Below are 26,362 nucleotides of genomic sequence, written 5' to 3'. Positions count from 1 at the left end.
TAAAAGTATAATTTCTGAGTGTTTCCTGCAGTGTTTTTGACCTCTTGGTTTGACCAGAATATAATGTTTGCAAAATCCTTGAGCCAAATTGGATGTATGCTTTTTGTGGGGGATACATCATATAACTAAAAACAATCATTTCTGTCAACTACTTCCCCTTGCTCCCTTCAGCTGCCCACCCGCTGCATCCAAGCACAATGTCGCATAGGAACCACCTCCAAACAAGAATGCTTTTATAAAGTGATGAGGCATAGAGGAACCCAGAAAGGCTGAGAGAAAAGTATGTTCAAAGGCTCAGATACTTCATTCATTTCAACATCTTTCCTAAGCACAAGCTAGGTGAACTTCATTTTTCCAGCTAAATGTCCAAGACAGTTGCCCACATAAAGCACCACTTAGCTGGTTCTACAAAGCTAAGCAGGATCAGTGCTGGTTAGTACTTGGAAGAAGGACCAGCTGGGATGTCCCGTGCTTTAAGCGTGACTTGGAAGTAAAAAAAATCCAGAAGAAGGTATAGCATACCACATTCATATCATACCAAGAAAACTGTACAGATGTTTTCATGTAACTCATCAAGAGGTGAACTCAACTCAAAGGTGACTTTACTAAAAAACCACAAGACTCTAAAAATAAAAAGAGCAATCTCTGGACTGAATTGTGTTGGGAGTAGAGATGGATTTGTGCAGGCCGAACTGGGGCAAAAGTTATGACAGATCCAGATTCCCCTGCCCACTTGTTGAACTATTCCTCTATGCCCAGGCACGTTCAGATCAAAACCTATCTAAATCCTCATTCCAGACTGAATGTTCTGTGACTCAGCCTTATGCTTGGTATAACACCTGGAAGTCACTTAGTCAGGTCCTCTAAGGCACTGATGAGTCAGTTTGCTTTCTCTTCTTGGAAGGTATGACAAAAAACCTTCATGTGGGATAGAACGACTTTGCCTTCAAGGAGTTGGTGAAGTATAAAAGTGAGAAGTCCTCGGCTATCCCTCGGTAAAAGTAATCTAAAATTGATTCATACTGATTAAAATTCATGGTAATTGTAATCTATTTCCCTTTATGTAATATCTGTGTTGTTTTATTTACTGATCAGTTCTGACTCTTCTCTGCTGGATTAATTAATAAATATACTGAACTGGGAACGAGAGTTCTTTTAATATTGTCACCTCACCTGGTGTGTGGGTTTATCCATGTGCCAGACTGCTGGATGTGTACACTACCTGTGGGGTTGTGTATTGACCAAGACTCAAAAGGGGAAAATTGATTTGGGGCATGCATGAGTGCCCGCCTTGCACCTCTTTAAGAGTATCTTTTACAACTCTAACATTCCAGGAAAAGGATCAGCCTCCTTAAAGTGTTGCTATCAGGTTTAGTGGGCCCACCCACTTGCACTCAGAATCACGTCTTCTTCTAATCCCAATCACTGCACAGCCCTATGGCCTAGTACTTAAGATGAAAACTTAAGAAGGAAAACTCTGAAAAGAGGACATGTCCTTCCCTAGAAGGGCAAACCTTAGGGCAGGATTATTGTGTGTCCAGGCTGTAATTTAGCAATGGTTGTAAATCATGGGAGTGATAACACAGAGAACCAAGAAAACCTGGCAACACATCACAGCCAATCTGTACAAAATGCTTTATTGCAGCCCACACCTTCCCCCAACCACAGGCTGTTGCTTTTCACCCATCTAGGACTCGCAAGGTGATACACAGTTCTTTAATACTTAGTTCAAGCAAAAATCTATAAAATGAATAAAATCAGTATAACTATATAAAATCTGTAAAGTGGCATACAACTTTTGCCTTTTCCAAATGTTCCTGCACTACTCGAGATGAGGTGCTGCTTTGGTGTGCATCTTCCTATTGAGCTCCCAGCAAAACTTCACGCTCCAGGCAGGACTCCCGCCAAGATAAGCTGCTCACCACAACCTGTGGTCTTGCTAGTTGAATGATAGTCCTCTTGCCTGCTTGTAATAGCTATAGTAATAGACATCGCCTCTGCTTCCCCATCTGTAGGCTGTTTGTCACGTTTCCTCTTACATACACACCTCCTCTTCCACCCGGTCTTAATGTTTGCTCTTCTTAGCTAAGAGCATGGGTGGGATTGAGGCTGCTTCTGGACATCACAGGGTGTGGCTCATTATCACAGGCAGCTGGAAAGCTGGCCTGGATGCTTGTGAGTAGTCAGGGAAACAAGGAAAATGGGGTGAGAAGCGTTTCTGCCCTTCTGCAGCTTATCTTTCCAAAGCAAAGGCAGCAACTCCAACTTCACTCCATCACAGCAAGCTGTTCTACATTCCCCACTCCACTTCTTTACACCCAGGTTGTTTCATCCAAAGGTGAAAGGGTCTTAGCACAGCCAGAATATCCCCAGCAACTCTTCTTCTGAATACCAGCACCCTTATTTCCACATGTTCCCATCCTCAATTATCTTGGCAAAGCGGAAGGGGGCCAGCCCCAGAGGGAAGAAAATTGGGACACCCCCCCCCCCCACCAGGGACAGCACAAGTTGGCCCTGAGTTCCCAAACAAGCTGCAGAGCCAGGGTGGGGTCAGTTATTCTGACAGCAGTGATTTTGCCAAGACAGCAAGTGGGTGGTGCTGTAAGCCACTATGTTGGAAACCGTTGTAGGTGGGTTTTCCACCAACACAAAATGTATGCGAAGATTCAAATGTTTGGAATGGAACAGGAGTAATTTTCATTCAACTAGCCTTTTTGCTGTTGCAAGATGAGGGAGAGAGAGAAGAGAGAGAGCAAATCCTCAGTGCAGAGATACCAGTGTTTAAACTAAAGAAGCTCAGTTCAGTGCTGGAGTCAGAATCTCTAGATTTTCTATTTTAAAAGGCAAGAGAAGATTCATTATCTCTTCTTTATTCCAGGAGCCCTTGGTATATCCTGAAATCTTTTTAGCATCCAAGGGAACCTTTAAGCTTATTTAAAAATAATCCCTCTGAATTCCATGAGCTTTATTCCAAGGTAACATAAGATTGCAGCATAAGCCTACACAGTTGTTCCTGCATTTCCATTACAAACTGCAAACTTTAGGGCTTAAATACAATGCTCTACTTCCCCCCCCCCCCATTTCCCTTATTTTATTTAACACCAACCTGGCCAAGAGTTGAATAACTTGAAAGCTAGCTAAAAGTTGTGCCTTGTCCTAATAAATCCATCTTACCACAGATTTTTTTGATGTTGTTTTCTAACTTAGCTATTTTTCACCATGGCATAGATCATGGGGCAGCTGACTAAAACTGTTGTGCTTGGAACAGCAGGGGAAACTGTGCCCAATTACGACCCTACCTGGGGCAAGAGGACCTAGGACTCATGCCGTTATCATCACCTGTCTAGACTACTGTAATGGTCTGCTTGGGGCTGCCCTTAAAAACTACTTGGAAACTACAACTACAATATGTAGTGATCTGCATGTTTTCTGGCATCTGTCATGGGGAGCATATAGCAAACCCTGCGTTGGTTGCTGGTTTCTGGATACAATTTAAGGAGCTGGTTTTAACTTATGAACCCCTTTATGGCTTGGTGCCTGGCTATCTGCATGACTGCCTATTCCAATCAGGACCAGCTGATCAATTTGATCAGTTACTAATCTCACATTTTTGGAAGCTCCAGGGGTCTGAAGCAAGGAGGCACTGCTTTTCCATGGAAAAAAGTGATGCTGTGGAACAGACTCCTGGTTGAGATCAGGCTAGACCACTCCTTGATATTTCAGAAGCTTTTAAAGTCAGAGTTGTTCTCCTCTGAACATGGGAACATGACTATTCCCATCTTCATTTTCTGTTTTTATACATTGTAGTTTTCTGTTTGGGTCATGTTGCTTTACTGTTTTTATAATTGTTATACGGTATTGTGCATGTTTTATCTGGTTTTATATTTTAAGCCATCAGAGTCTCTGGATTGCAGTGCGTGTGTGTAGAAAAGTATATAAATTGGGCAAATAAATAAATAAAGATAAGCACATATGCATTGCAGGTTAGTAGGGCTTTGAATCAGAAGGCAAAATCCTGCTTTGGAGCTTGGGGGAAGTGCACCTAACACCAGTTTCCTGTTCCTGAAACCAGACATATCTTTTCCCACGACTGTGTGCAGCTGCAGATGGTAGCCACATGATCCCAGGAAAAGAGACAGCTACTTTAAGGAGTTGCAGACAAGTTCTGTGATTATTCCCCAATGCAGCATCTGAAGTGCTGAATGAGCCTATGATTTAAAAACCTATAGCACCATCTAGTGAGGTGAAGAAAACACAATTATTCCTCATGACAAAAAGCATGATTTTGGGCATTTGTTTATAAACTTTAATGCAATGTTTCTCAACCTTGGCAAATTGAAGATGTGTGGACTTCAACTCCCAGAATTCCCCAGCCAGCATTCTAACCCTAACCCAATAAATTATTGCCTCTAAGTAGCAAACCGAATACTCTCCTGTTGTTGAGTCACCATCAGAGTGCTGACTGATATGTAGTGCAATGGAGGGTAACATTTTCAGAGTGGAAGGTCTCACTGACTCCCACTGGACATTTTCAGGAGAAACACAGAGAATTCACACCTCATTCTTTGCATTCATCAGTGGAATCATTTGTTCCTTATGCCAATTAGTTTGATGGTGATTGCAGAGAACAGAGTACTGGAGGCAAACCATGACAATGATGGTACAAGCAGGGAAAATTGGGGTAGTAGCAATCACTTATGTACCATAGCATGATGTATGCAAGGCTTTAGAGGGCATGCTTGCCTTGTAAGCTATCTATATGTGATCCAGAACATATAAAAATACTCCTAGTGAGGATCTCTGTAATTTTCACTCCCACTATGAATTTAGTTGACACTCTGAACAAATGTTTGAGAACAATGAGGAACTGAATGTGGAATAAGAAACTGAAATGTAATCCAGTTAACACAGAAGTATAATTGGCTAGTGGACAACATACTACTGTTGTCTACTGCCTAGGATGGGCTAGAAGCAGAATATAACCATCACTCTACTTTATCAAACTGTTATCTGTTTCTGGGTTCAGTTCCCTAAGCACCACCTGTTATGTTCTCTATTGGACCTGTTCTCTTTGGCTATCTCTACTTACAAGGGACACAAGGAAAAGTTGATACTGGCACCAACATTCTGGAGTGCCCTCCCTTAAGAAATTGCACTAATCTTCCAGTACCTACAAAAATAATAATTTAATAAATTATTAAAATGAATAATCAATCCTACCTCTTGATGCAATTCTTGTACTCATTTCATTGTTTTGTATTTAGTACTACTCTATTTTTTGGTTTTTAAATTAATAGCTATTAAGAGTTCCTCTGGTGGACAAGAATAAATAACCATGGGCATTGGAGGAGGGCGTAACTGAGGACCAGCGGTGAAATCTGTGTGACAGGGTCGTCACACAGCTGCTGAGACTTGTATCCCAACTTCTGAGGCAAATCTACATGTACATAAGGACTGCATTTGCATGACGACATCACAGCATATGTGGATCATTTTGGCATTGTTGCAGTTTGCTATGGACACCACTGAAAACAATATCAATAATAAATATCTGTATGGTTCAACATTATGCAAGCCAATGAGTATCTTATTTTTTCCTTTAATTCCAAAAGCCAGACTATAATTTGTTATTGGCATACAACTGAGGTCATCATACTCCATTGACATATTCCATGTATAGAGAGAGCGCGAGAGGTATTTTTCCTGCTAATATCCATGGTCACCAGGGAAGTAATGATGATCTTCCATCTGACATTATTCACATCCAAATAGGCTAGATAGAAATTTGCTTTTACATATAAACTATTGTTCAACCTAAACACCAACCTTAGCCATTTCTTTCTGACATACTCTGCTTAGCAGTGTCTTAGACAAGAATATAACAACACACACACACACACACGTGTGTTTGTGTGTGAAAGATTTTCAGTTTACTTATTGTTCTGCAGAGCAGTGAAACACCCAGGCATTTAGGACTAAGTATACTGCTTTGGTTCCAAAACTAAGGGAGGCTGATTACTCATGAAGCTATTTAGTCCCTCACCTGGGTTTTGAATGAAATCTATGTGCTTAGGAAAACAAGAATCAAGATACATACATTCAATCTATCACTAGCTGAACAGTACAAAAGAAATAGCTAAATGTGAATTTCTACTAAATATTACTGGAAAACTAAGCTAGGAGAATTTAAGAGGCTGCCTTTCAGTACCTTGGTTCATATTTCATTTTAAGCAGTTCAGTGATTCGTTTGATTTTGGCTTAACTTGTTGCATTAAACAATACAACCAACTGAATCTGGTTTATTCAGTATAGTATTGTTTTTTAAAAAATGATTTGATATATGAATCTGTTACTTAGACCATACTGTATGTCTGGCTAAACTGTCTAAACCAGTGTTTTTCAACCTTGGCAACATTAAGATGTGTGGACATCAACTCCCAGAATTCCCCAGTCAGCATGTCTAAACAGACAGGCACTGGCTCACTAGAATTTCAAACAGGAGCCTTTCCCAACGTGGCCTGGATATGCCAGGAATAGAATTTGGCACTCTTTGTATGCAAAACTGTTATGCTACAAGATAGAAGGAAAAGAAAGTTCTTACAGAACTAGGGGAAAGTGAGCATGGCCAGAACAAAAGGATACTTGGAAGCACAGCCAATTCCATACCTATTTCATGTACACAGAGTCAAAATCACCTTTATTGCACAAACCCAATACACTGCTACATGTACAAAGATAAAAATGAAATATTTTAAACATTAATGTAGAAATATTCCAAAGGTCTTCTGTACTTGTAATATTTATTTGTAATTTTTTTGTTCTATACAGCATTTAACTTCTGAGGCTTGAGTTGTAGGAATCTCACATCAAGCAGGAATGGGAAGTATGATGAATGACAAAGTTATTTAAACTACTTCCCATTCTCATGTTCCATTGAATTGTCTTAGGGAATCCCATGTTCCAGAATGCTTTGATTTCTATAAAGTAAACTGATTATCTATGTTTACTCCCTTTTGTAAAATATACCTAGCCATCAGATTATTCAAGCATATGTATGACAATAGATTCTACCAAATTAACTCATGCGTTTGCACTCTTAGAATCTTAATAAGGATGCTGATAAGTAGAGAAATAATTCCAATTTATTCCAGTAAGATAACCCAAGCTATTTTATGACATGAGCATTTCTCCCCGTAATTTTTTTTTCATGCTACTGCAGTGCTGGCTGAGCATAGTTTTACAATAGGGAGCAAATGTAGAGGCAGCAATGAAATGTTATTAATCTATCCCTGACACCACTGGAAAAATTTCCAAGAATTAGGAGTGGGATAGAGGGCTGCTATGGCCTACAGAGATGAGAAAACAAAGGACACCCTGCTACTTTACTACTAATTCACCGTTTGTTTGCTTTGCAGTAGCTACACAGGAAGGAACGGTGAAGCTTAGGAATTACTGTCAGACAACGTATCCAGGGATATGTTTTATTTTGATAACCAGCTGTCCTTTTTATTCTAAAGAGCACACCCCATCTCTGAATGATACAGTGTCTTATTTCACTTTTGCCTCTGGCCAGCTAAATATTTTCTGATCATGTACCAGCGAGACTGTTGCTCTCCAGAGTTCTTTATAATTAGAAAATAACCTAGATAGTTTGATGAACATCCAGCAAAACTAAAATATGCACACAATTCAACAAAACAACCCTTAAACATTGACTGATAAAAAATCCTAGACATAAACATAATTTTAAGAAAAGCTGTCCATGGATGGAGCCAAGGCAGATTTTGACTTGATTTATAAGACAGTGAGTTAAAAGTAGTTTTAATCACAGTGGGTGCAGTTAAGACTAGATCATAAATTGTGATTGACAAACCATATAAGTAGACAGTAGAGATCAACATTATTACTGTTTTAATATGTTTGAACTTTAAAAAGAACTATTTATAATCCCTTCATTTTTTTATAAATTTGATTGCAGGACAATTTTTGGCAGGGCAATACAGAAATACTGAATAATATTAGACATATACAGCAAAATGAAATTTGAACTGTCATAGCAAAGTGACTCATGTCAAAATTGAGTTTATAAAAAAACAACAACAATGAAATGAAAAAGTATTGGAACATCAAAGGTACATTGTAGGAAAACAGTGCAACCATTCTTTTTCAACATTATTTATTTATATAACAAAGGAGTCTTAACATACAATAGTATATTGTGCCATATATATTTGCTGGGAAAAAACATATCAACTGTTTCTATGTCTTCTAGATGTGTTAATCTTCAGCTCTCATAACCCCTACCTAGCATAGCCAATGACTTGCAAGGGATTATAGGAGTTGGTCCAACACATCTGGAGAATGGCAGGTTAGGGATGATGGTTTTGCATATGGATCAGGTCTTACTAATTTAACAAATAACTTGCATAGCCATACTGAGAACATCAATTTCCTAAGGTTTTCATAGGCAGTTACCTCACATTGAATCAAACTCTTGCTAACAATGACTTGTGACAGTTTTACACATCTTCAGTCAGGAGACTTTCCCAATGATATCTGGACTAGAGAGAATCCAGGACTGTGCTTCTTGTTATAGCTTTCTTTAGATACATTCTGATTTTGGGGAAGAGAACATACTTTCTTGCATAATGAGAGTAGTCTCTTCTTCATGAGTCATAATAAAAGATGAATAACCTGGTTTGAAGCCCACCATGGGCAGAAAGAGATGAAATGTAAATCTGTAACATGGATTGTTTCTATATAGAGTGGTTTAAGGTCCTGGTAGGCATCCTGTTTTGCAATTCTCTATTTTTATTACTAATACATTGTTTGTGTGTGTGTGTGTGTATCTTCTTATATCTGCAGATAGACTATAGCAATGTCTCTCAACCTTGGCCACTTTAAGATGTGTGGATTTCAACTCCCAGAATTCCCCAGCCAGCAAGGCTGGCTGGGGAATTTTGGGAGTTGAAGTCCACACTTCTTAAAGTGGCCAAGGTTGAGAAACACTGCACTATAGGTTTGTGTATGTATAGAATCAAATAAACCATCTGACCTGTAAAGCATAGCACCACTATATAACATCTGTGGCTGGTCTATGCAGAGCCCTTGGTAGTCTGTCTGTATGAATGCAAGTTGTGCCCTAGAAGGAGTTCACCAGCAGCTGAGGAGACAGAACTTCTATCCCAGAACCACATTCCAGAGATTAGATTAAAGCTGAACCTTGATCTGTAAGGCTTGGCTGGCTCCAATGAAAGTTAAAGCAGCAAGAATGATGGGACCCTGATTAATTCAGCAGTCAAGAGTTTCCAAAAATAAAGTGGGCCAGAGGGACACAGGGAGGGGAGGAGAAGAGTATCACTCATCAGCTCAGGATTCCCATCTCTGTAATTCCTCTGTAAAATGTCAAATGTGACAGTCATAAGTCTGGGATGCTGGAAGTTGAACATAGTTAACACTGAGAGGAAAAAAAGTAAAACTTTCTGCCAAAAATATTTCATATTATTTTTAACTGAACCCCCCCCCCAAAAAAACCCTGTCCTAATAAGATGAGATCAAAGAATCAGTGCCCTCTAGGTATGTGGTACAACCACTGTCATGATTCCCAACTACCTGGCTTGGAATTTTGAGTTATAGTCCAACATCCTTGGAGGGACCTTGGAGGGGAAAAGCTGCAATATACATGGTTTTATAACATGTAATGTTAATTATGAGCATGAAACTGAGCAAACTCAGGGAGGCAGTGAAGGACAGGAAGGCCTGGCGCAATATGGTTCATTGGGGCACAAAGAGTCGGACACGACTTAACGACTGAACAACAACAACAAATGTTAATTAGCCAGTTTTTATAACAAAATCTACACCAGCAATGACAGTTTACCAAATGCACCATAATTGTTCTCCAAGCCCCAACAATCACTGGTAGCACCTGTTAATCAATGCTGATGCAATAGAAATTTTGCTAAATAACTCTGAAGCTTGAGTGTTAGCAGTCATTTTTATAAGTATTAAAAAGGGGAACTGAAAGAAAAATTAAACATTTCATTTAGATATGAAAAAGTAGAACTAGACAGACTTTAATGCACTTACAAAGGTTTATTGAGTTGTTCTGACAGCTTTTTAAAAAAAAAATTACTTTTAATTTTACAAGACAGGGCATTTCACTGCTCCCCTTCTCTCTAATATAGCCCTTTGTGCTATATTCTAAACCATTCTGGATACCTTTTTCAAATCTTCAATTCTGAAAGGGTTGCAGAGAGTAAAGGAATCAGCAAAAGGAAAAGAAAAAAAAAGATGCCTCATCTTTCATGAGCCAAAGGGCTTTCCACAAGTGCACACCATGCCACTATTTTAAAAGTTGCTTTACACACTATATTTGTAAATTACACAAAGACACCAATTGTAAATGTGGCTAATACATATTTGCAAATATATATACTGTACAGATATGCTTGTTAGAATCTGTGATTGATTTGAGTGCTTTGTTCAGTACATATTTTATCAAATTATGAATAGATATTTATCAGAAAGAATTGACAGTCATGAGAGGTATAACTGTACAACAGTATGTCAACCACCTCACATCAAGCAGCTTTGATAATAATGCAATTTTTAAAAAAGGATGTAAAGCTAAGTGAGTACAAAGTACAAGATTATCTGTCATAATACACCCAAGTGTAAGTACTTCAGCTTCTACCTTGCATGCCTTAGTAATATAGTTATCTTCAAAATAATATGGCTGGTGGAATATTAAAAACTTCTATGATCCCAATCCAATGTAAAAGTCATTCCAGAGATCCGCTGCCCTCCAGCAACGTATAACAAGGCAGATAAGCTAAATGCCTGTATCTATGCAGTCTACATTTGCTCTCTGTTGTTTTTCCAGAATGAATGAGTAGTATACTTCCTAGATGCTCTAACAGGCAAAACCAGTATACTTCCATCTTCCTGCTCCAGCACCAACTGAAATTCAGAGAATGTTCCCCTTTATTTCTTACAAACCAGCTGCAAAGTCCATGGCATATACCATCCCATATCTCAAGAAGAATCAATTTCATACCTCATCTGGTTAGTAGCAGAGCTTTCACGTTTCCACATTGATTTGTACATTTTTTTAAAAAAATTAATCTCAAGATAATAGCAGTTGGTCCTGGTCCTTTAACTTAGAATTCCAGCTGAGCATAATATTCACATAGCCAGCCTGACTGTAAGCAGCAAGAGAAAAAGCCAGCAGAGCAATACAAGGTTTTTATAATAGCATTCTTAAATCTTCAACAAAAGTCAGGCTGTGTCCAACAGGTTTTCTGTCAACTCCCTAAGGAGGTGAGGAAAACTGAAATCAATTAGGTTCAGATAATAGTGCAGTACTTTCACCTGAAATATTTTCAGTCTGCAACTTTCAATATATCTGCCTAGGACGGAAGGCATTTTAAAGCTGTCACTTTCATGTGAGGAATAAAATTCAGGTTTGAGCAAAAAAAAAACCTCTGACCACCTTTATCTCAGCTCCACCCAAGGATAACAGGAGTGTTTTTTGTTTTTTGTTTTTTAGAAAAAAGGTACCTGCCTCTTTTTGGATCCTCTGGAAGGTGGTCCCTCAAGGGCAGGAAGAAGGCATTTTGGTAAGTCCAAGAACATAGAAGAGTGGCCAGCTTTCCTGCTCGGTGTCAGATTTCTGTCATGGCTATGGATAAATAGGTTACTTTTGCATTCAGGATTTTCCATCCATTACCTAATCCACCCACACTCCACTCGTCACTTCATATTTAAAATAAAAGGGGAGCAAAAGAGTGTCTCAGGCCAGAGTTAAAAGTGAAGGAGATGATATCTGAGAGTGCTGGGGTCATCCTAGCCTGCTCCCATCTCTGCCACTGTTCCCATTCCATATATAGCTCCTGAGGACTGCAATTTCCAGCTCTCTTCCCTCCACCCCCTCCATTTCTGCTTCTGAAGCCTGTGCCCAGTTCTTGGCCATTGCTGTGGTCTTTGGGCACCTACTGCAGATACAACAGGATGGCTGAGAAACAGGAACAACCTCCAGCAGCCCAGAATGGTGAAAAGGCTGAAAATACAGAGGAATCCGCAGAGGCATCCGCAGAGGCAGAAAAGCCAAAGGAACTGGAGGAACTGCCACCCTTTGAAATTGTCACAGGGTAAGAGCTCTATTTCATCTCCTAGATGACAGGAGTGACTCCTTGCTTAGGAATCTCTGTAAACTAACCAGGACCATGTTTGCAGGTTTCTTTAAAAAGAGATGCCAGCCTCACATGTGAGGATTTTGCTGTTAATAATGAAAACAGATTATATCTGAGTCCTGCAATAAAATGGGGGGAGGCTTAAATTAAATCTAGCCAGGATGAGCTCAGATATATCTGGGGCAAAGCCACTTATTTTAGCATGATCATGTATGGCACTGAAATGATTATTCTCCCTTGGAGGGGAAGAAAAAAAATAAATCTTATCTATGGCTTAGTTGTGCAGTATTGCTTTGCAAACCCCCTAAGACTGCTAAAATGCATGCTTTTTCCACATAGAAAACTCTGTTAAAAAGCACTGACAGGTAAAAAAAAAACAAGAAATCAGAGCATTACTGGGTAGAACTGGAGAAACGTAAGACTGAATCCATTTGTTTGAAAAATAAGAGCTACTAGTTCATTTGGAGGTATCTAAAATCAAATAATTGGAAAGGCCTAGTTGCAGCACTAAAAGGTAAGTTCATTGGAGAGCCCTAAAAGGGTTGAGATAAGAGAAAACATTTTTTTAAAAAACTAACCAAATAATCCTGTATCTGTAATACTTCAGTGTAATCATTTATAGAGGAAGAAAAGCAAACTGAAAATCTGCTAAGCACTTGTAATATTTAGCGTAACAGTTATTAAATATAATTGATACGATTTCAGAATCAAGCATGTAGCATTACCCTAACTAATTAGATTTCCTGGAGAAACTCAATCTATGCAGTTGCTACAAACTGACTTGATGGCACGTATTCAATAAAAAATCAACTAACTAAATTATCACACCTTTTCTCAACTGAGTACCACTCATATTGGATTTCAAATCACATAATGTCCTAGATGGCATGTTGGAATCCAGCAGATCTGGAGGAACCTCAACTGAGGAAGTTTGCCTTTCATTCTGTACATAAAAACAAAAAACAGAATTACTATAAACTTCAGTCAAGGATCTAGATACAGTAGTATCTTTTGGAGTCATTGTCAGTTGGAGTCATTGTTTTTCTGTGCCATATGTTTTTTAGTAACACCTGTGACCTATGAAAAATAAGTATTAATGAACGGAGCTTGCAGTGAAATCCCAAGACAATGCTTTGCTGCTATCCAGAGTACAGTATAGATAGATTCTGGATGAAAGCACTAAGGTTCAGTTCTTGTGATACGTATTAATTTTTCTAGCCTAGCCCCTTAAGCCACAAGAGGGTGGAGCAATGGCTAAATTGTATTCATTCCTTTGTCTCATGACAAAAATAGCAACAAGGCAATTTGGGCCAATTTGTAAGTATCAGTGTTACTAGCAGAGACTATTGTATTATCTGAAACTACAGTAAGAATCTAAGCAAGCATCCTATAGGCAATAAATCCCACTGAACTCCCTTATAAGATTACGCACTAGAGTATTCATAAAATAATTCCAATTCATGATTCATAAATGCCTCTCAATCAAGGCTGCCCCAAGATATTCTGATACCTGAACCAAAGCACATGATGGGATTCCCCCATTCCCTGCAGAGAAGCTGCCTAGTCTTACAAGGTAACAGTGTTTTAGCAGCATTCAAGAACGTGAACAGGACAGGTGCACAACCCTCACAGCTCCCTCCTCTAACTCTTCATAGCTACTGTGCGCTATAACAACTGCTGCCTAAGGTAATTGTTTCACAATGCCCAAGGGAAAATAGCACTGCTTGAGGGCCACCTGTGTCCCAAAAATTGGCAATGGCACCCAGAGACTGTCAAAAATTAATTAAATTGTAATTTTAAACACAACAAAAATTATCAAATTTGTGACTGGAGGATACTCATATTAATATTTATTAAATATGTAATATTAATTAAAATATGTAATTTAAGCTTACATATGAGTGAAATAAATCATACTTAATCTTTGGTTTGGCCCCAATAAGTCTTTTTGGTATGTGCCCCCCCCCATTCAAGTCCAAGTGTAGTCCTTCACTTGAAAGCAGATGTGTATCCCTGACTTAACTTTAGGGATACCCTATGTAGGATCATGGAAGTCAGAGTCTTTAATTCTGGCAGTTCTGTTTATACTGCTAGAAAAGCAAATGAGAAGATATGCATCCTGGGGAACTAGGAAAACATAATGTTTCATTTATTTATGACATTTATATTCCATATTATCTCCAAAGAGCTGAAGGTGGTACACATGATGATGTTTTCCCCACTATCACCCTCATGTCATCATCACAACAATGTCGTCATAGATTAGGTTAGAATACTGATGTATGGGAATTTATCCCAGCCCTAATTTCAATTAAGGACTCTTTGTATCAAATTGCTTCCAATTAATAGATTGATCCTTATTTAAAATAAAAGAACACATTAGCCTACTTTTGTAATCCTGTCAAATTTATTTACATCTGCAGCAAGTTGCCAGTTTTCTTCATCAATTTTTATTTAAATCTGTTTTGTGGAGACATTGGTGCTCTCTGAATTTGGTTGGTTGCTTGTGGACATTTCATTACCTGACCCCCACACCCCCATCAACACTGGCAGGGCAAGCTACTGTATATAAACAGGGAGAAACCCCACACTCCCTAGCACTGATGATGTTGCCTAGTTGGGTAATGAAACATTTACAAGCACACAACCAAGCTCAGAGAACACCAAGGACTCCACAGTTCAACCCTGAGCTACATATATTCTCTTCTATTGAAATCTGTTTTATCCATAAAACTGTATTATTCTAAGACTTACATCACTCCTGTGGGCACAAAGATAAATTATAGTTTCAATTATTTACATACTAGCATGATGAAAAAAGACATCCAGCTAATGAGGGATTAAAAACCCTAAGCATAGGAACAGTTCTGTCTAATTATCCCTGGGCAGTTGAAACACTTCAGCTACAATCACTGGATTACAAAAGTTTGCTTTCTTGCCAGAGTTTCTTTTAATGCTGCCCCAAATAAATGTACCTGTCTTTAGAATTAAGATTATCCCTTGCCCCATTTTTCAGTCTCATGATTTATTCTATAGGTAACCATGTACATTTCTTGAAATACTATGGAGCATTAATTTACACTACATTGTTCTGCAACCAAAATTAAACAATCAGAACCACCTCACTCCAAAGGCTCTAGGTAGTGTACAAAGTCAAACACAATATAAAGAATATATAGTAAAAAAACCAATAAACTGTACAAAGTAACAATAATAGCACAGATTTTCTTCTAGTTTTGAATCTGAAACCATTTGAGCTCAAAATGCTCCATTTCAAATTAGCTCTGCCTAACTACTCAGAAATGTCCTTAGCTTAACAGCCCAATTCAAAGTTGTAGGACCTGTTTCAAACAACACATTTCAAATTCAAAGTACAGTTATTTCAAACCTGAACCCCTTCTGGAATGGATGGAAGAGGTTCAGAAAATTTCCAGTAAGGTCAAAACAACCCATTTCAAGCTCAAAGCATATCAAATTTGAAACATTTGGCATACAACTATACCACATCTTTCACAAATGGTTAAGGTTAAGATTGGTTGAAGGCATTCCCACTTATTATATAATAACAACTTCACCTGGTATATTTTATTGTGTTGTAGTTTTCCCTGAATTTTGTTTTAGCAAGCAGATTCTCTGTAGGGATTTCAAATGAGAGGATGAAGAGGGACAATCTATATCAGTGTTTTTCAAACTTGGCCACTTTAAGATGTGTGGACTTCAACTCCCATAATTCCCCAGCCAGCATAGATCAGCTTGTTTTTCCATAATGCTTCCAGAGTCTGAATTTCTTGGAATCTGATTTCTCTCCACTCACCACACTTCCATATGGCAATTACTTCATGTATCTTTAGAAAAACTGATCAGTGGAAGCAGCAAATGAATATAGAAATCAGCCTTATAACAAGTCATACATCTGGTCCACCTAGTTCAGTGTTTTTCAGACTTGACCACTTCAAGATGTCTGAACTTCAACTCCCAAAATCCCCCAGCCACCATGCTCATGCTGGCTGGGGAATTTTGGGACTTGAAGTCCACACATTTTAAAGTGATCAAGTTTGAAAAACACTGATCTATATGAATTCAGAACAAGACTTTTGCTTCCCTTTGCAAGGAAGAGTCCAGCATAATCCACACAAACTAGAGCATTCTATATTAATACAACAGGAGGTAGCAATAAATATAGATAGAACCCAGAATTCCAACTCTCAGAACACTCCAGGCTCATCTGCATGTCTTGCTTTCCTTCACTCAAGGACAGCCCACCAACTATGTGTTGAGGACAAAAGCACGATATCACCTTCAACCTGTCCCCATTCCACCACTATCTATCTCCTCCTATCTATTCTTGCCCTACATCAAAAATAATGATTCCTAACTTCTGCTGGCATAGTGTGCTGTCTGCCTGTTGCACCTCAGCTCCTTGTAGGAAAATGCTTCTACTCCAGTTGGCTACTGTGTGCTGTGGTGGGAACACCCCCTTGCCTCTTGTCACCGTCCTCCAGAACCATTTCATCCTGAGCTTCTGGTCTAGTGAAAGGCTGTGGTGTTGTTACTGTGATTATTTTAATAAGTTCATTGATGGAATAGTGAAATGGTGGACCTTTATTTTTTTTTTAACCATGAAACTGACAAGAGTTCTACCAGTTTCCCCTTCTAGCCCAAATGATGGGGAAAATAGTAAAAGGATGGGTGTTTTTTTTCTTTTTTTCTTTACCAGTCCACCACTTGTTCCCAAAGACATCCACTGAAAAGAAAGTAACTGGTGCTCGTTTTCCAGGATGAATGGGAGGGGTAAAGAAGCAGGGAAACCAATCAGGGACCATGGTAATAGCTGCCCAGACAGAACACCTGGCCAGCATTGTTGCCAAAGCTTGAAATCCACAGTGGATTTCTTAAGCCAGTATCAAAGTAAGAGATAAGCAGCTTAGCAGAAATAGCTCTTTATCACTGATGTCAGGGTAGATAGCCCTCCTCAGGCAAAAGAATATTAAAAAGCTGACTATCACAAAGTAACTAATCTAGAATTAAGAGATTCAAAATTCTTTAATATGGATTAAACAAAGACCAATACTATGTATGTTAATCAGTTCACTAGTGCAAGAATGCTTATGTCATACCTAATAGCTGTCTTGTGAATAGCCACCATCACTTTTTGGGTTTCATATTTTATTTCAATATAGAAATGAAACTATATTATACTGTACTTCACAAAAGCTGGTGATATAATCAATTTTTTAGATATAAGAGTTTTTGTTTTGTCTGTGATAGAGTAACATGGCATTTTATTTTATTTTATTTAAATTTTATTTATCTAAACACAAAATCGATCCTTTCTTAGAAAACCTTCAGTTTTCCACTGAAGTCAATGGGGTGGAAGACTCAAATATTTTTAGGATACACCCCTCATGTAATCATATTGAAATGATTGAAAACATTCCTCTAATAGTCTAATTTCTAGAGTCAACAAAAATAATGGGAAAACTACTTCTATACCCATTAATGATGAGCATTCTATCAAAAAATGTAAAGTGTAAATGTTTGCCAGTTGGAGCCCAGAGGAAAAAAATAACAAGCATGAACAATTTTTAAAAACAATGAGCTTAAAGCAGAAGGTTGGTGGAGGAATTCCACTTTCTAACACAGTGTTTCTCAACGTTAACAATTTAAGAGGTGTGCAAGCTGGGGAATTCTGGGAGTTGAAATCCATACCTCTTAAAGTTGCTGTGTTTGAGAAACACTGTTCTAACAGCATGTATAAGCTGCACATAAGTATTATACAGGAAGGAGAGATTAATTTAAAATCTGCATTTCTCATACTGTAAAGCAGTATATATCAACTGCCTAACGTATCAGGATGATTGAAGTGGTGCTGACAGCTGAATTTCCTGGCAATGGTCATTGTAAGGAAGACATGTATGCATCTAAGTCTGGGAATACATGTGTTATGAAGATTGCTTTGCCTTAATTTTTTAATTGGACTGGGTTAGAAGGGGAGGGTGCCTGGGAGGAGATTCTCTGCAATGAAAAGGCCAAAAAAACATGCTTATCCACTGCCATTGCTACCAACCTGCGCAAAGGGACTTGTAAATGTTCTGGGGATACAATCATACTGTTTCTACATCATCATCTTCCACTGTAACTGCTAGGCTTCTTAGTATTCTTAGTGTTGTAGCTAGGGACAATGGGAGAAAAACAGGTAAAGAGGAAAGTTAAGCATTCTCCTTTTCCTACCAACATACCACTGAAAATATTCTATTCTCCCAAATTCACATCTCACTGAACATGCATCTGGAAATCTTTAAAGAATGGGAGACATCAGATTATTAGGTTTATTTTCCACAAGCATTCTGGTATAAAAATTGTTTAAAGTACATTCAATTAAAGAAGAGATCTAAATGTTTTCAAAGATTTTCAAGGACTCAAGAATTATGTCACTCATTTCAGTAACATGATATAAGCACTATTTGTGCAGTATTTTATTTTATACTTATAATATTGAAGGGTAATGTATATGAATTAAACACTTAGTAAAATCTATTGGGAGTGGGGAAGACTGATAAAAATAAAATGTCAGTAGAGTGCTTACAAATGGCTTTAGATCACAAAAATGCAGAATAATTATATACTTCTCTAGTAGACTGCATCAGTATTACAGAAGAAAATAAGAAAATGAACAGAAACTATAATACAAAGTGTAAACTATGCTCTTAACTGGATATATCAGCAAAAGATTACTTGAAAAACAGTACACAGCCTACCCTTTGCGCTTTCCAGTTTAAATAAACTACTGACTTGAAATTCTAGAATACCTATCCAGGTGAGAAATGTTGCCCAATGCATTTAGACAGCATCAGGTTGGGAAAAAAATTGCTCTAGAAAACAAAAGGAGCTAGTGAAAGCTGTAACAGTGTGTGATTCACCTCTTCTTGCTTTTTCCATCTCAAAGCAAATTCCTAGTATTAAGTAGCAATTCCTACCCCATACCTCCAGAATATCTAAATTGGTGAGGTTGCTTCTGCATATAAGTGGGAAATAGCCATTGTCTGGTTGCTTCCCTTACATACCTTGGGGAAACAAGTGTGTTGTTATAAAATTATCTTAACAAAATCAACACTGTATACCGTAGTTATTTATAAGCTCTGTAACAACACTAAGACTTTCACTTCTCTCTCCAGAGAACGGCTTCCAGCCAGCTTTTTCAATTTCCAGTTCAAGAATGTCGAATACAGTTCAGGAAGAAACAAGACCTTCCTGTGCTATATCATAGAGATTCAGGGCAAGGAGTCCAAAACCTTACGGGGCTACCTGGAAGATGAACATGCAGCAGCCCACGCAGAAGATGCCTTCTTCAATACCATCTTGCCCACGTGTGAGTCTGGTCTGCGCTACAACATCACCTGGTACATCACTTGTAGCCCCTGTGTAGGCTGTGCTGATCTGATAACTAAAGCACTTCAGAAGAATAAGAACCTACATCTCTCCATTGCAGTAGGTCGTCTATTTATGTGGGAAGAACCTGACATACAAGCTGCCTTGAAGAAAATGAAAACAGCTGGTTGTAAATTGAGGATCATGAAGCCTCAAGATTTTGAGTATGTCTGGCAAAACTTTGTAGAGCAGGAGGAAGGTGAAGCAAAGGCATTTGCACCCTGGGAAGACATTCAAGAGAACTTCCAATTTTATGAAGAAAAGCTTGCTGAACTTTTGCACTGAGGTTAGTGTGGAAGTGTGATTTTGAAATCCATGGTTCTCCCTCTTTAGGGTAGTTTTTCAGACCATCTCAAGCAATAAAACTTATTGTCTGTTCAAGTTTTTAAATGACAACTTTGAGCAGATTAGAGGACACATCTCTGCATTTCACTGCAGAGACATACTAAACCCTTTTTTATCAACTGCTGACACACTGCAGAAACCCTCTTCTCCCAGACTTACTCAGGAGGACGCAAGGGGCAATACTGTTCTGGCAATAGGTTGACTAGAGGAGAAACATGTGCTAAAGGCTGTCCCCAGAATGAGGATCATTAAGAATTCAAATCTTTACTATGCATATCAAAAACACTAGAAGTTGAAAAGGGACAAAAGGAAAAAAATCAAGTGATTTCCAGAATTGATTTCAGCTACTACTCCCTCAGACAGGATTACACACAAATATAGCAAACAAAACCCCACAGTTCAAATTAGCCTCTAAACTAGAATTCTAATCTGCATATATCTTTCACTAATCTCTAGTTAGCTATGTACTGTAAGTCACTAATCTTCAACCCAGATTTCTACATGACTGCAAGTTTTCTTTACCAGCTTTCAGCCAACTATGGAGGAGAGCTGACTCTACTTCTCCAGTTAAACATAAGCAAAATGGAGTTGCCCCTTTTTTAAGAAACCTCCATCTTCTGATCGCTGTCTTAGCATTGAGACTGTCTCTGCTCCCACCTGAACTGATAGATCAGCTTGTTTTTCCATTAGGCTTCCAAAGTCTGAATCCCTTGGAATCCAATTTCTCTCCACTCACCACACTTCCATATGGCAATGACTCCACGTATCTACATGAGGTCAGTTAGAAAAACTGATCATTAGAAGCAGCAAATGAATATAGGAATCAGCCTTATAACAAGTCATACATCTGATCCATATAGTTCAGCGTTTCAAACTTGGCAGCTTGAAGATGTGTGGACTTCAACTCCCAGAACTCCCCACTCCCTGTTGGCTGGGGAATTCTGGGAGTTGAAGTCCACACATCTTCAAGCTGCCAAGTTTGAAAAACACTGATCTAGTTCAACACAGTGGCAGTTGCGCTCTAAGTTTTGGGGGGATACTTTGGTGGAATTGAAACAGGGAATTTCTGAATGCAAAGGAAAGCTCTAACACTAAACTATGCCTCTCTCCCCAATCCATCTGCTGTTTTGTTTAAACCAGAAATGTGACAATCCATTACACTGATGCACTTTCAAGCGGTGCTGCACTTTCTGCAATACAAATTCCATCCTGCAAATCCCATCAATTTGAATCAGGATGTATAAAAGGAGAGAACATAAACATTCACAGTATTTTAATCAACTAAAGCGGGCCCATAATTACAATAAAATTCAACGGAACTGTAAAAGTATAAAATTAAAAACCCGTATCAATCTCCATAAAATTATCAATTGGATACTTGGAGAAACTATTAAGAAAGTGTCTCTGGCTACATAAAGGGTGTTAAATGGATTTTATGAATTTAGAAAAGTGGACCAATCAATCCTCCTCCAAAATAAGGAATGTTTGTATTCATTCACCCATTTTGCAAGAGGTAAACCACCACATTGCTGAGAAAAGCATTTCATGTCTCTTTTTCTGTCTCTCCAGGAAAAAATCTGCCATCCCAATGGAGCAACAAACATGATATACTCTGACATTTGGGACTCTCAACTCAGTTTTCCAGAGCCGCTTTGAAACAGGAAACACTACAAGTCTCCAGCTGACACGCTGCTATGCTGATAGACTAAAAATACATTTATTATGTTGCATGTAGGGATTTGATTTTTTTGAAATACATAAACCTATAGTGCTGTTGTTCACATGGAAGAAAAAAAAATTTGAATGACAGGGAACAGAATTAAATGTCTGTAAAGCAAAGTTCTTTCACTTAAACTTCAGAAAAGGTTATATCCCATCCAAAGAAACTTAAACAAATTTAACCATTGTGCATTTTTAACATTTTAGATTTTTAAACAAATTAAATATTGATAAGCATGCTATCAAGCACAACTAAAATCTGCATAAATATGCAGTGAGTAGAAGTCAGAGGGAAATGTAATATACTGTAGTAGAGACAGACGTTACTAATTACCTTACTGACAACGGCCATTCACAAAGCATTGGCTGAGTGTGATACAAATATTCTTGCACTCATTAACTGATTAGTACACGTATTATAAAAAAGCTTGGTCTTTATTAATCAATGAGAAATAATTTCCTAATGAATGCTGGCTCAGCTGCTTTATGATAAAATTCATTTAAATTGTTTTTAGTACAATTTTAAAAATTAAACAAATGAGAAGAATACAATCTCACTAGACATGCCTAGTTTTCATGAGCTGTCCCCAGTTACACTTTTAATTTAAAAAGGCCTCTTACAGAGACTTATGATTTTTATTCCAAGATTATCTATTTTTATTATAAATTTACCCTGGGGATAGAGTCAAAAGTTGCCCTCATATTCATACTAAATTATTTTATCTAGTACTCATTTGCTATTTTAGCAAAATGTACTGTGTTAAAGAAACCACCTAAACAAAACTGATCCAGAATTCCATGATGTGTATGAACATGTTCATGGAATGCTTAAATATATAGCACTCCTCATACATTTCAACAATGGACCTGGGTAGACATAAATAGCTTTGCATGTGCAATGATATACTGCAGCATTTCAAAAACAAACTCATATTTGGAAAAGGCCTTTTATTTATATATGTGAATTTTTTTAAACATTTACATCTTTAACTGAAACATAGCTTTCCACCTTATTCCAATCTCTTCCACATGAAACAGATTGCCAATCTAGTCCAAAAACTTGCAGTACCAAGTGTTTTTCTTAAACTAACATCTTCCAATTGCTAAATAGAAGATTGATACACAAAGTATCCATGAACACTAGAATGTAAATTTTGACATTTTTTTAAATTTGTGGATAGCAGAAAATGTCTTAAAGAACTGTGGAAACTGGAACTAAGATAATTTTATCTTATCTCAGATTAGATACAAGGATATAACAGCAAACAGTAAAGACAATTATACCAGGAATTAAAGAGTATAAACTGTAATTTGAATATTGGTATCTTCAAATACTTCTTCAAGCATTGTTGAAACTTTCTTCCAATCCAGGCGGTCAAGTCCACAACCGATCCTGAAATATAGAGTATACAAATATCTCGTTTGGACATTTTCTTTGAGACATTTATTTATTTCACCACTCAACTCCTGGCAAATCTAGGCAGTTTATAGGAAGCATTTATAGGAAGCATATAAGCAGTGCCAAAACAAGAATTAATTCAAACCAACATATTAGGCGCAAATGTGATACTAATCCCATGCCAAATATCTCAGTATAATTACAATTATTGATTTATCCTAAAGAAACATCCCTACAACATTCTCTTCCAAAAACTCTGAAAATATTTCCCATTTATGGGATGCACTTTCAAGTGAATATTAGGTATTTTCCCACTAGAAACAATGCAAACATCAGCATAAAATGAATACAGTATATTTGTCACATGAATTTGTATCTGTCATATCTGTGGTCCAGTCCCAGGATCATAGTGAAACCATTGTTTGATCAGGATTAGTATCTTTTTTGTTCTTGCATTCCTTTCTCTCTTTGTACATTCTATTCCCTTTTTCATTTCATGGTTCACAGTAACTATAATTTTCAACATTTAAATTGGAAAATGTTCAGTACTGTAACCTATAATATAATACCAAAACAGAATTAGAAATCATGATTTATGACCCTAGCTACCAACATCAACAAATTCATAGAGAATAAAATAATCAAAGGCTACAAAGTTAAGGCAAGGATCCACAAAACTTCTGCAACAGATCAGGGGTAGCATGGGAAGATTCTCTTCTACTGGCAGATGCTACTGCACATACAAGGAACCAATGATGGAAATTGATATTCAAAAGGAGGCAAACATACAAGAGCAATAAACTTATTCAATGACCAAACATGACTTGACTGTGATGCTCTGTCCGAATGAGGTAAGTATTATCCCATATGTTAAAAAAAAAAAAAGCCTTGTAGCTCACAAAAATATTAGAGAATGTGTACTCACATGCTAAGTAAAATAAATTCATTCACTAGCATATTAGGTATATCACAAAATCTAGATTTCTTAGAAACTCATCCATAATTATGACCATCTAACAAGTAGCTTCATTTTCTGTCACATTTTTCAAGCTATAGAAATATGGCACTCTCAAACAGTGTACATTTGCTCAGAGATACAATCATATATCAGGACTTGAAAAGTGTCATCTTCCATTTGATAACACCTCCAAATTCAATGAAAACAGGTCTTCTGCTTTAAATATACACAAATATATACTGAATGTTCTTAATCTAAAAAGGTAGTAGCTATTTTCCAGCTCTTTTGGACTTATTATAGAGCCCTGCTTTAAAGCCTTTCCAGAGACAAAATATTTCAATAAAATAAAATAAAAAGTGAAAGATCTTCAATAAATAAAAAACTATTTTATTTGTCAATGTGAAAATATAGTCCAGTACAGTAACTTTACAATATAAAATGTGCTTACTTTGGCATGGAAATGTGAGTTACCTCATTTTTCAGACAATGGATTTTCATAGCTTCTAAACTCTTCTGTAAATTGTCATATGTAGGCTTATGAAAATATTTGTTCTTTGTGATCTAAAAGATTGTAAAAATGTGGATTAGATAAATTTTAGATTTGGTTCCTTTTGCGGTGCATGCTACATGTCGACTTAGAAATCTCAGTAAATTCAGTGGGAGATTCTTAGTAAACATGTTCCAAACTGCAGCCTTAACCCAGGAGCAATTCCTACTAACCTCAATGGTCTTTGCTTCTGGATAGACACACAAAGGACTAAACTGATATATTATTTTCATGTATTAGATTCAATTAGCTGAATCTTTTGGGATTTTCAGTGAGGACACCAACATTTTGTGAGATTTAGGGATCCCATGAGATTTCAGCAATTCTTTAAAATTAATTTTTGTGAAATTAATAAATTAATTACTATAATGGGATACTGTAGACAGCATTGGGGGAGAGCCATGTAGTAATTCTCAAAAGTTTTCACTGATGATATATTAGTTAGTGTTAAGGGGAAAAGTTGGAAGCTCTATTTAAGTCAGTGCTATTTTGGTAACCAAAGGCAGATCACAACAATATACTATCCTACACAATTAACCTGGAAAACAGTGCAAAAAAGGCATCCTTGAATTTATTCTTAGTTGGACATTTAGGTTCTAATCCTGAAAGATGTGTACCTGCAAACTGCAAATCAGTGATATATAAATTACATCATTATAATTTCAGTATGTATATTAAAAGTAAATTGTCGTATGTAGCTTATGAAAATAACTCAAAGATATAAAAGGTGGTAAAAATGTGGATTAGATACATTTTAGATTTGATTCCTAGGATGGGAATCATTTGTCAAGAATCCTTGACAAATACTGGCATTCTGTAGTTAAAACCTCAAGATTTACAAATCATATAAATAAATAAATAAATAAAAAGATTCTTCTGTGTTATACAGTAATACTGACACTGATCTCCATTTCTGATATGATTTATACATATCAGTTTGGGGGAACTTCTTAAAATAAAGCAACCATATTTCAGATTACAATTCCATTCATAAACAGTGTAGTAGATTTTTCATCACTGTGTTTTCATCACAGACTGTTTTGAAGAATATGACCCAACCAAATAATACATATAAAATGTCACGCTAACTCATCAGTTAAAGGAACTCCTAAGATATTGTAATGTGCGCTGTTTAGTAAAAAAAAAAAAAAAAAAAAGCAGAAGTAGGATAGAATTCTAAAATGTCTTTTTAGATATTTAAGGACAATGACAATGGCAAATGAATCAATTAAAATCCTTCAACACCATTCACTATTTGCTTTCAGATAGATATAACAGGAGTATACTCAAATGATAAACACTATTTAGAAGAAACTGATTTTAGAAATTATTACTAAGTAAATGATTTGGGCTTAATGTGCAAAGCTTTAAATAAAACTTTTTGAATAACTGAATGTTTTTGATTACAATTGAAACAAAGATGCAACTTGTCACAGTAACATGATTATCTGATTATATCAATTGGGAACTTACTAGTCTTTCAGCCCTTAAGCAGCGAACACTGCATTTGTATAGCCATTCCTTCAGAGAAACTGTTATTAAAAGTTTCAGCAATATTTGTCAATGAAGAAAGTGCTTAAGTTTGCAATCATAAATCTTGAGGCATAAATCCTATAAATATTTATCTCTGCTAGAATCAATAAATGTGTCATACCAAGTAGTACACATATCTAGTTTCCCTCTTCAGAACAGCCACATCTCCAGTCTTCTTGTCTATGACAGAATTTTAAAAAATAATCAGTTAAATTCCTCATCTCCAAAGCACTGAGAGT

The 26,362-nt window shown here is 37.2% G+C and overlaps 2 protein-coding genes and 1 long non-coding RNA gene across 8 annotated transcripts in view; 1 reads left to right on the top strand and 2 right to left on the bottom strand.

Annotated features, from left to right (window-relative positions):
- LOC112542783 (uncharacterized) overlaps positions 1–19,257 on the bottom strand; it is a 53,205-nt gene extending 33,948 nt beyond the window's left edge. The window contains exons 1-2 of the long non-coding RNA XR_015798364.1: positions 18,262–19,257; positions 11,567–13,137 (exon numbers count right to left, since the gene is read on the bottom strand). This is a non-coding gene — a long non-coding RNA (uncharacterized LOC112542783). The remainder of the gene's footprint in view (positions 1–11,566; positions 13,138–18,261) is intronic.
- APOBEC2 (apolipoprotein B mRNA editing enzyme catalytic subunit 2) lies at positions 12,013–19,909 on the top strand. The gene is made up of 2 exons (XM_007422997.4): positions 12,013–12,152; positions 19,370–19,909. The coding sequence occupies exons 1-2, from the start codon at positions 12,013–12,015 to the stop codon at positions 19,905–19,907; spliced, it is 678 nt and encodes a 225-aa protein (XP_007423059.1). The 3' UTR covers positions 19,908–19,909.
- Positions 19,910–21,518: 1,609 nt separating this feature from the next.
- Positions 21,519–26,362, bottom strand: part of OARD1 (O-acyl-ADP-ribose deacylase 1) — an 11,838-nt gene continuing 6,994 nt past the window's right edge. For 5 of the 6 annotated variants that reach the window (XM_015891564.3, XM_007423000.3, XM_007422999.3 and 2 more), the window contains 3 exons: positions 26,245–26,303; positions 24,492–24,604; positions 21,519–23,079 (listed from right to left, as the gene is read on the bottom strand). In XM_015891564.3, the coding sequence (XP_015747050.1) occupies positions 22,977–23,079; positions 24,492–24,604; positions 26,245–26,303 (275 nt within the window). In that variant the 3' untranslated portion in view covers positions 21,519–22,976. The remainder of the gene's footprint in view (positions 23,080–24,491; positions 24,605–26,244; positions 26,304–26,362) is intronic. The other variant, XM_025163263.2, reaches the window with a different exon arrangement.

This window comes from Python bivittatus, unplaced genomic scaffold (genome assembly GCF_059951505.1).
Source record: "Python bivittatus isolate LINGU-HERP-01145 unplaced genomic scaffold, Pbiv_v1 ctg000700_np1212, whole genome shotgun sequence".
NCBI classification, from domain to species: Eukaryota; Metazoa; Chordata; class Lepidosauria; order Squamata; family Pythonidae; genus Python; species Python bivittatus.
Note: the sequence above shows the minus strand (reverse complement) of the source record. Positions and strands in the feature narration are given on the sequence as shown.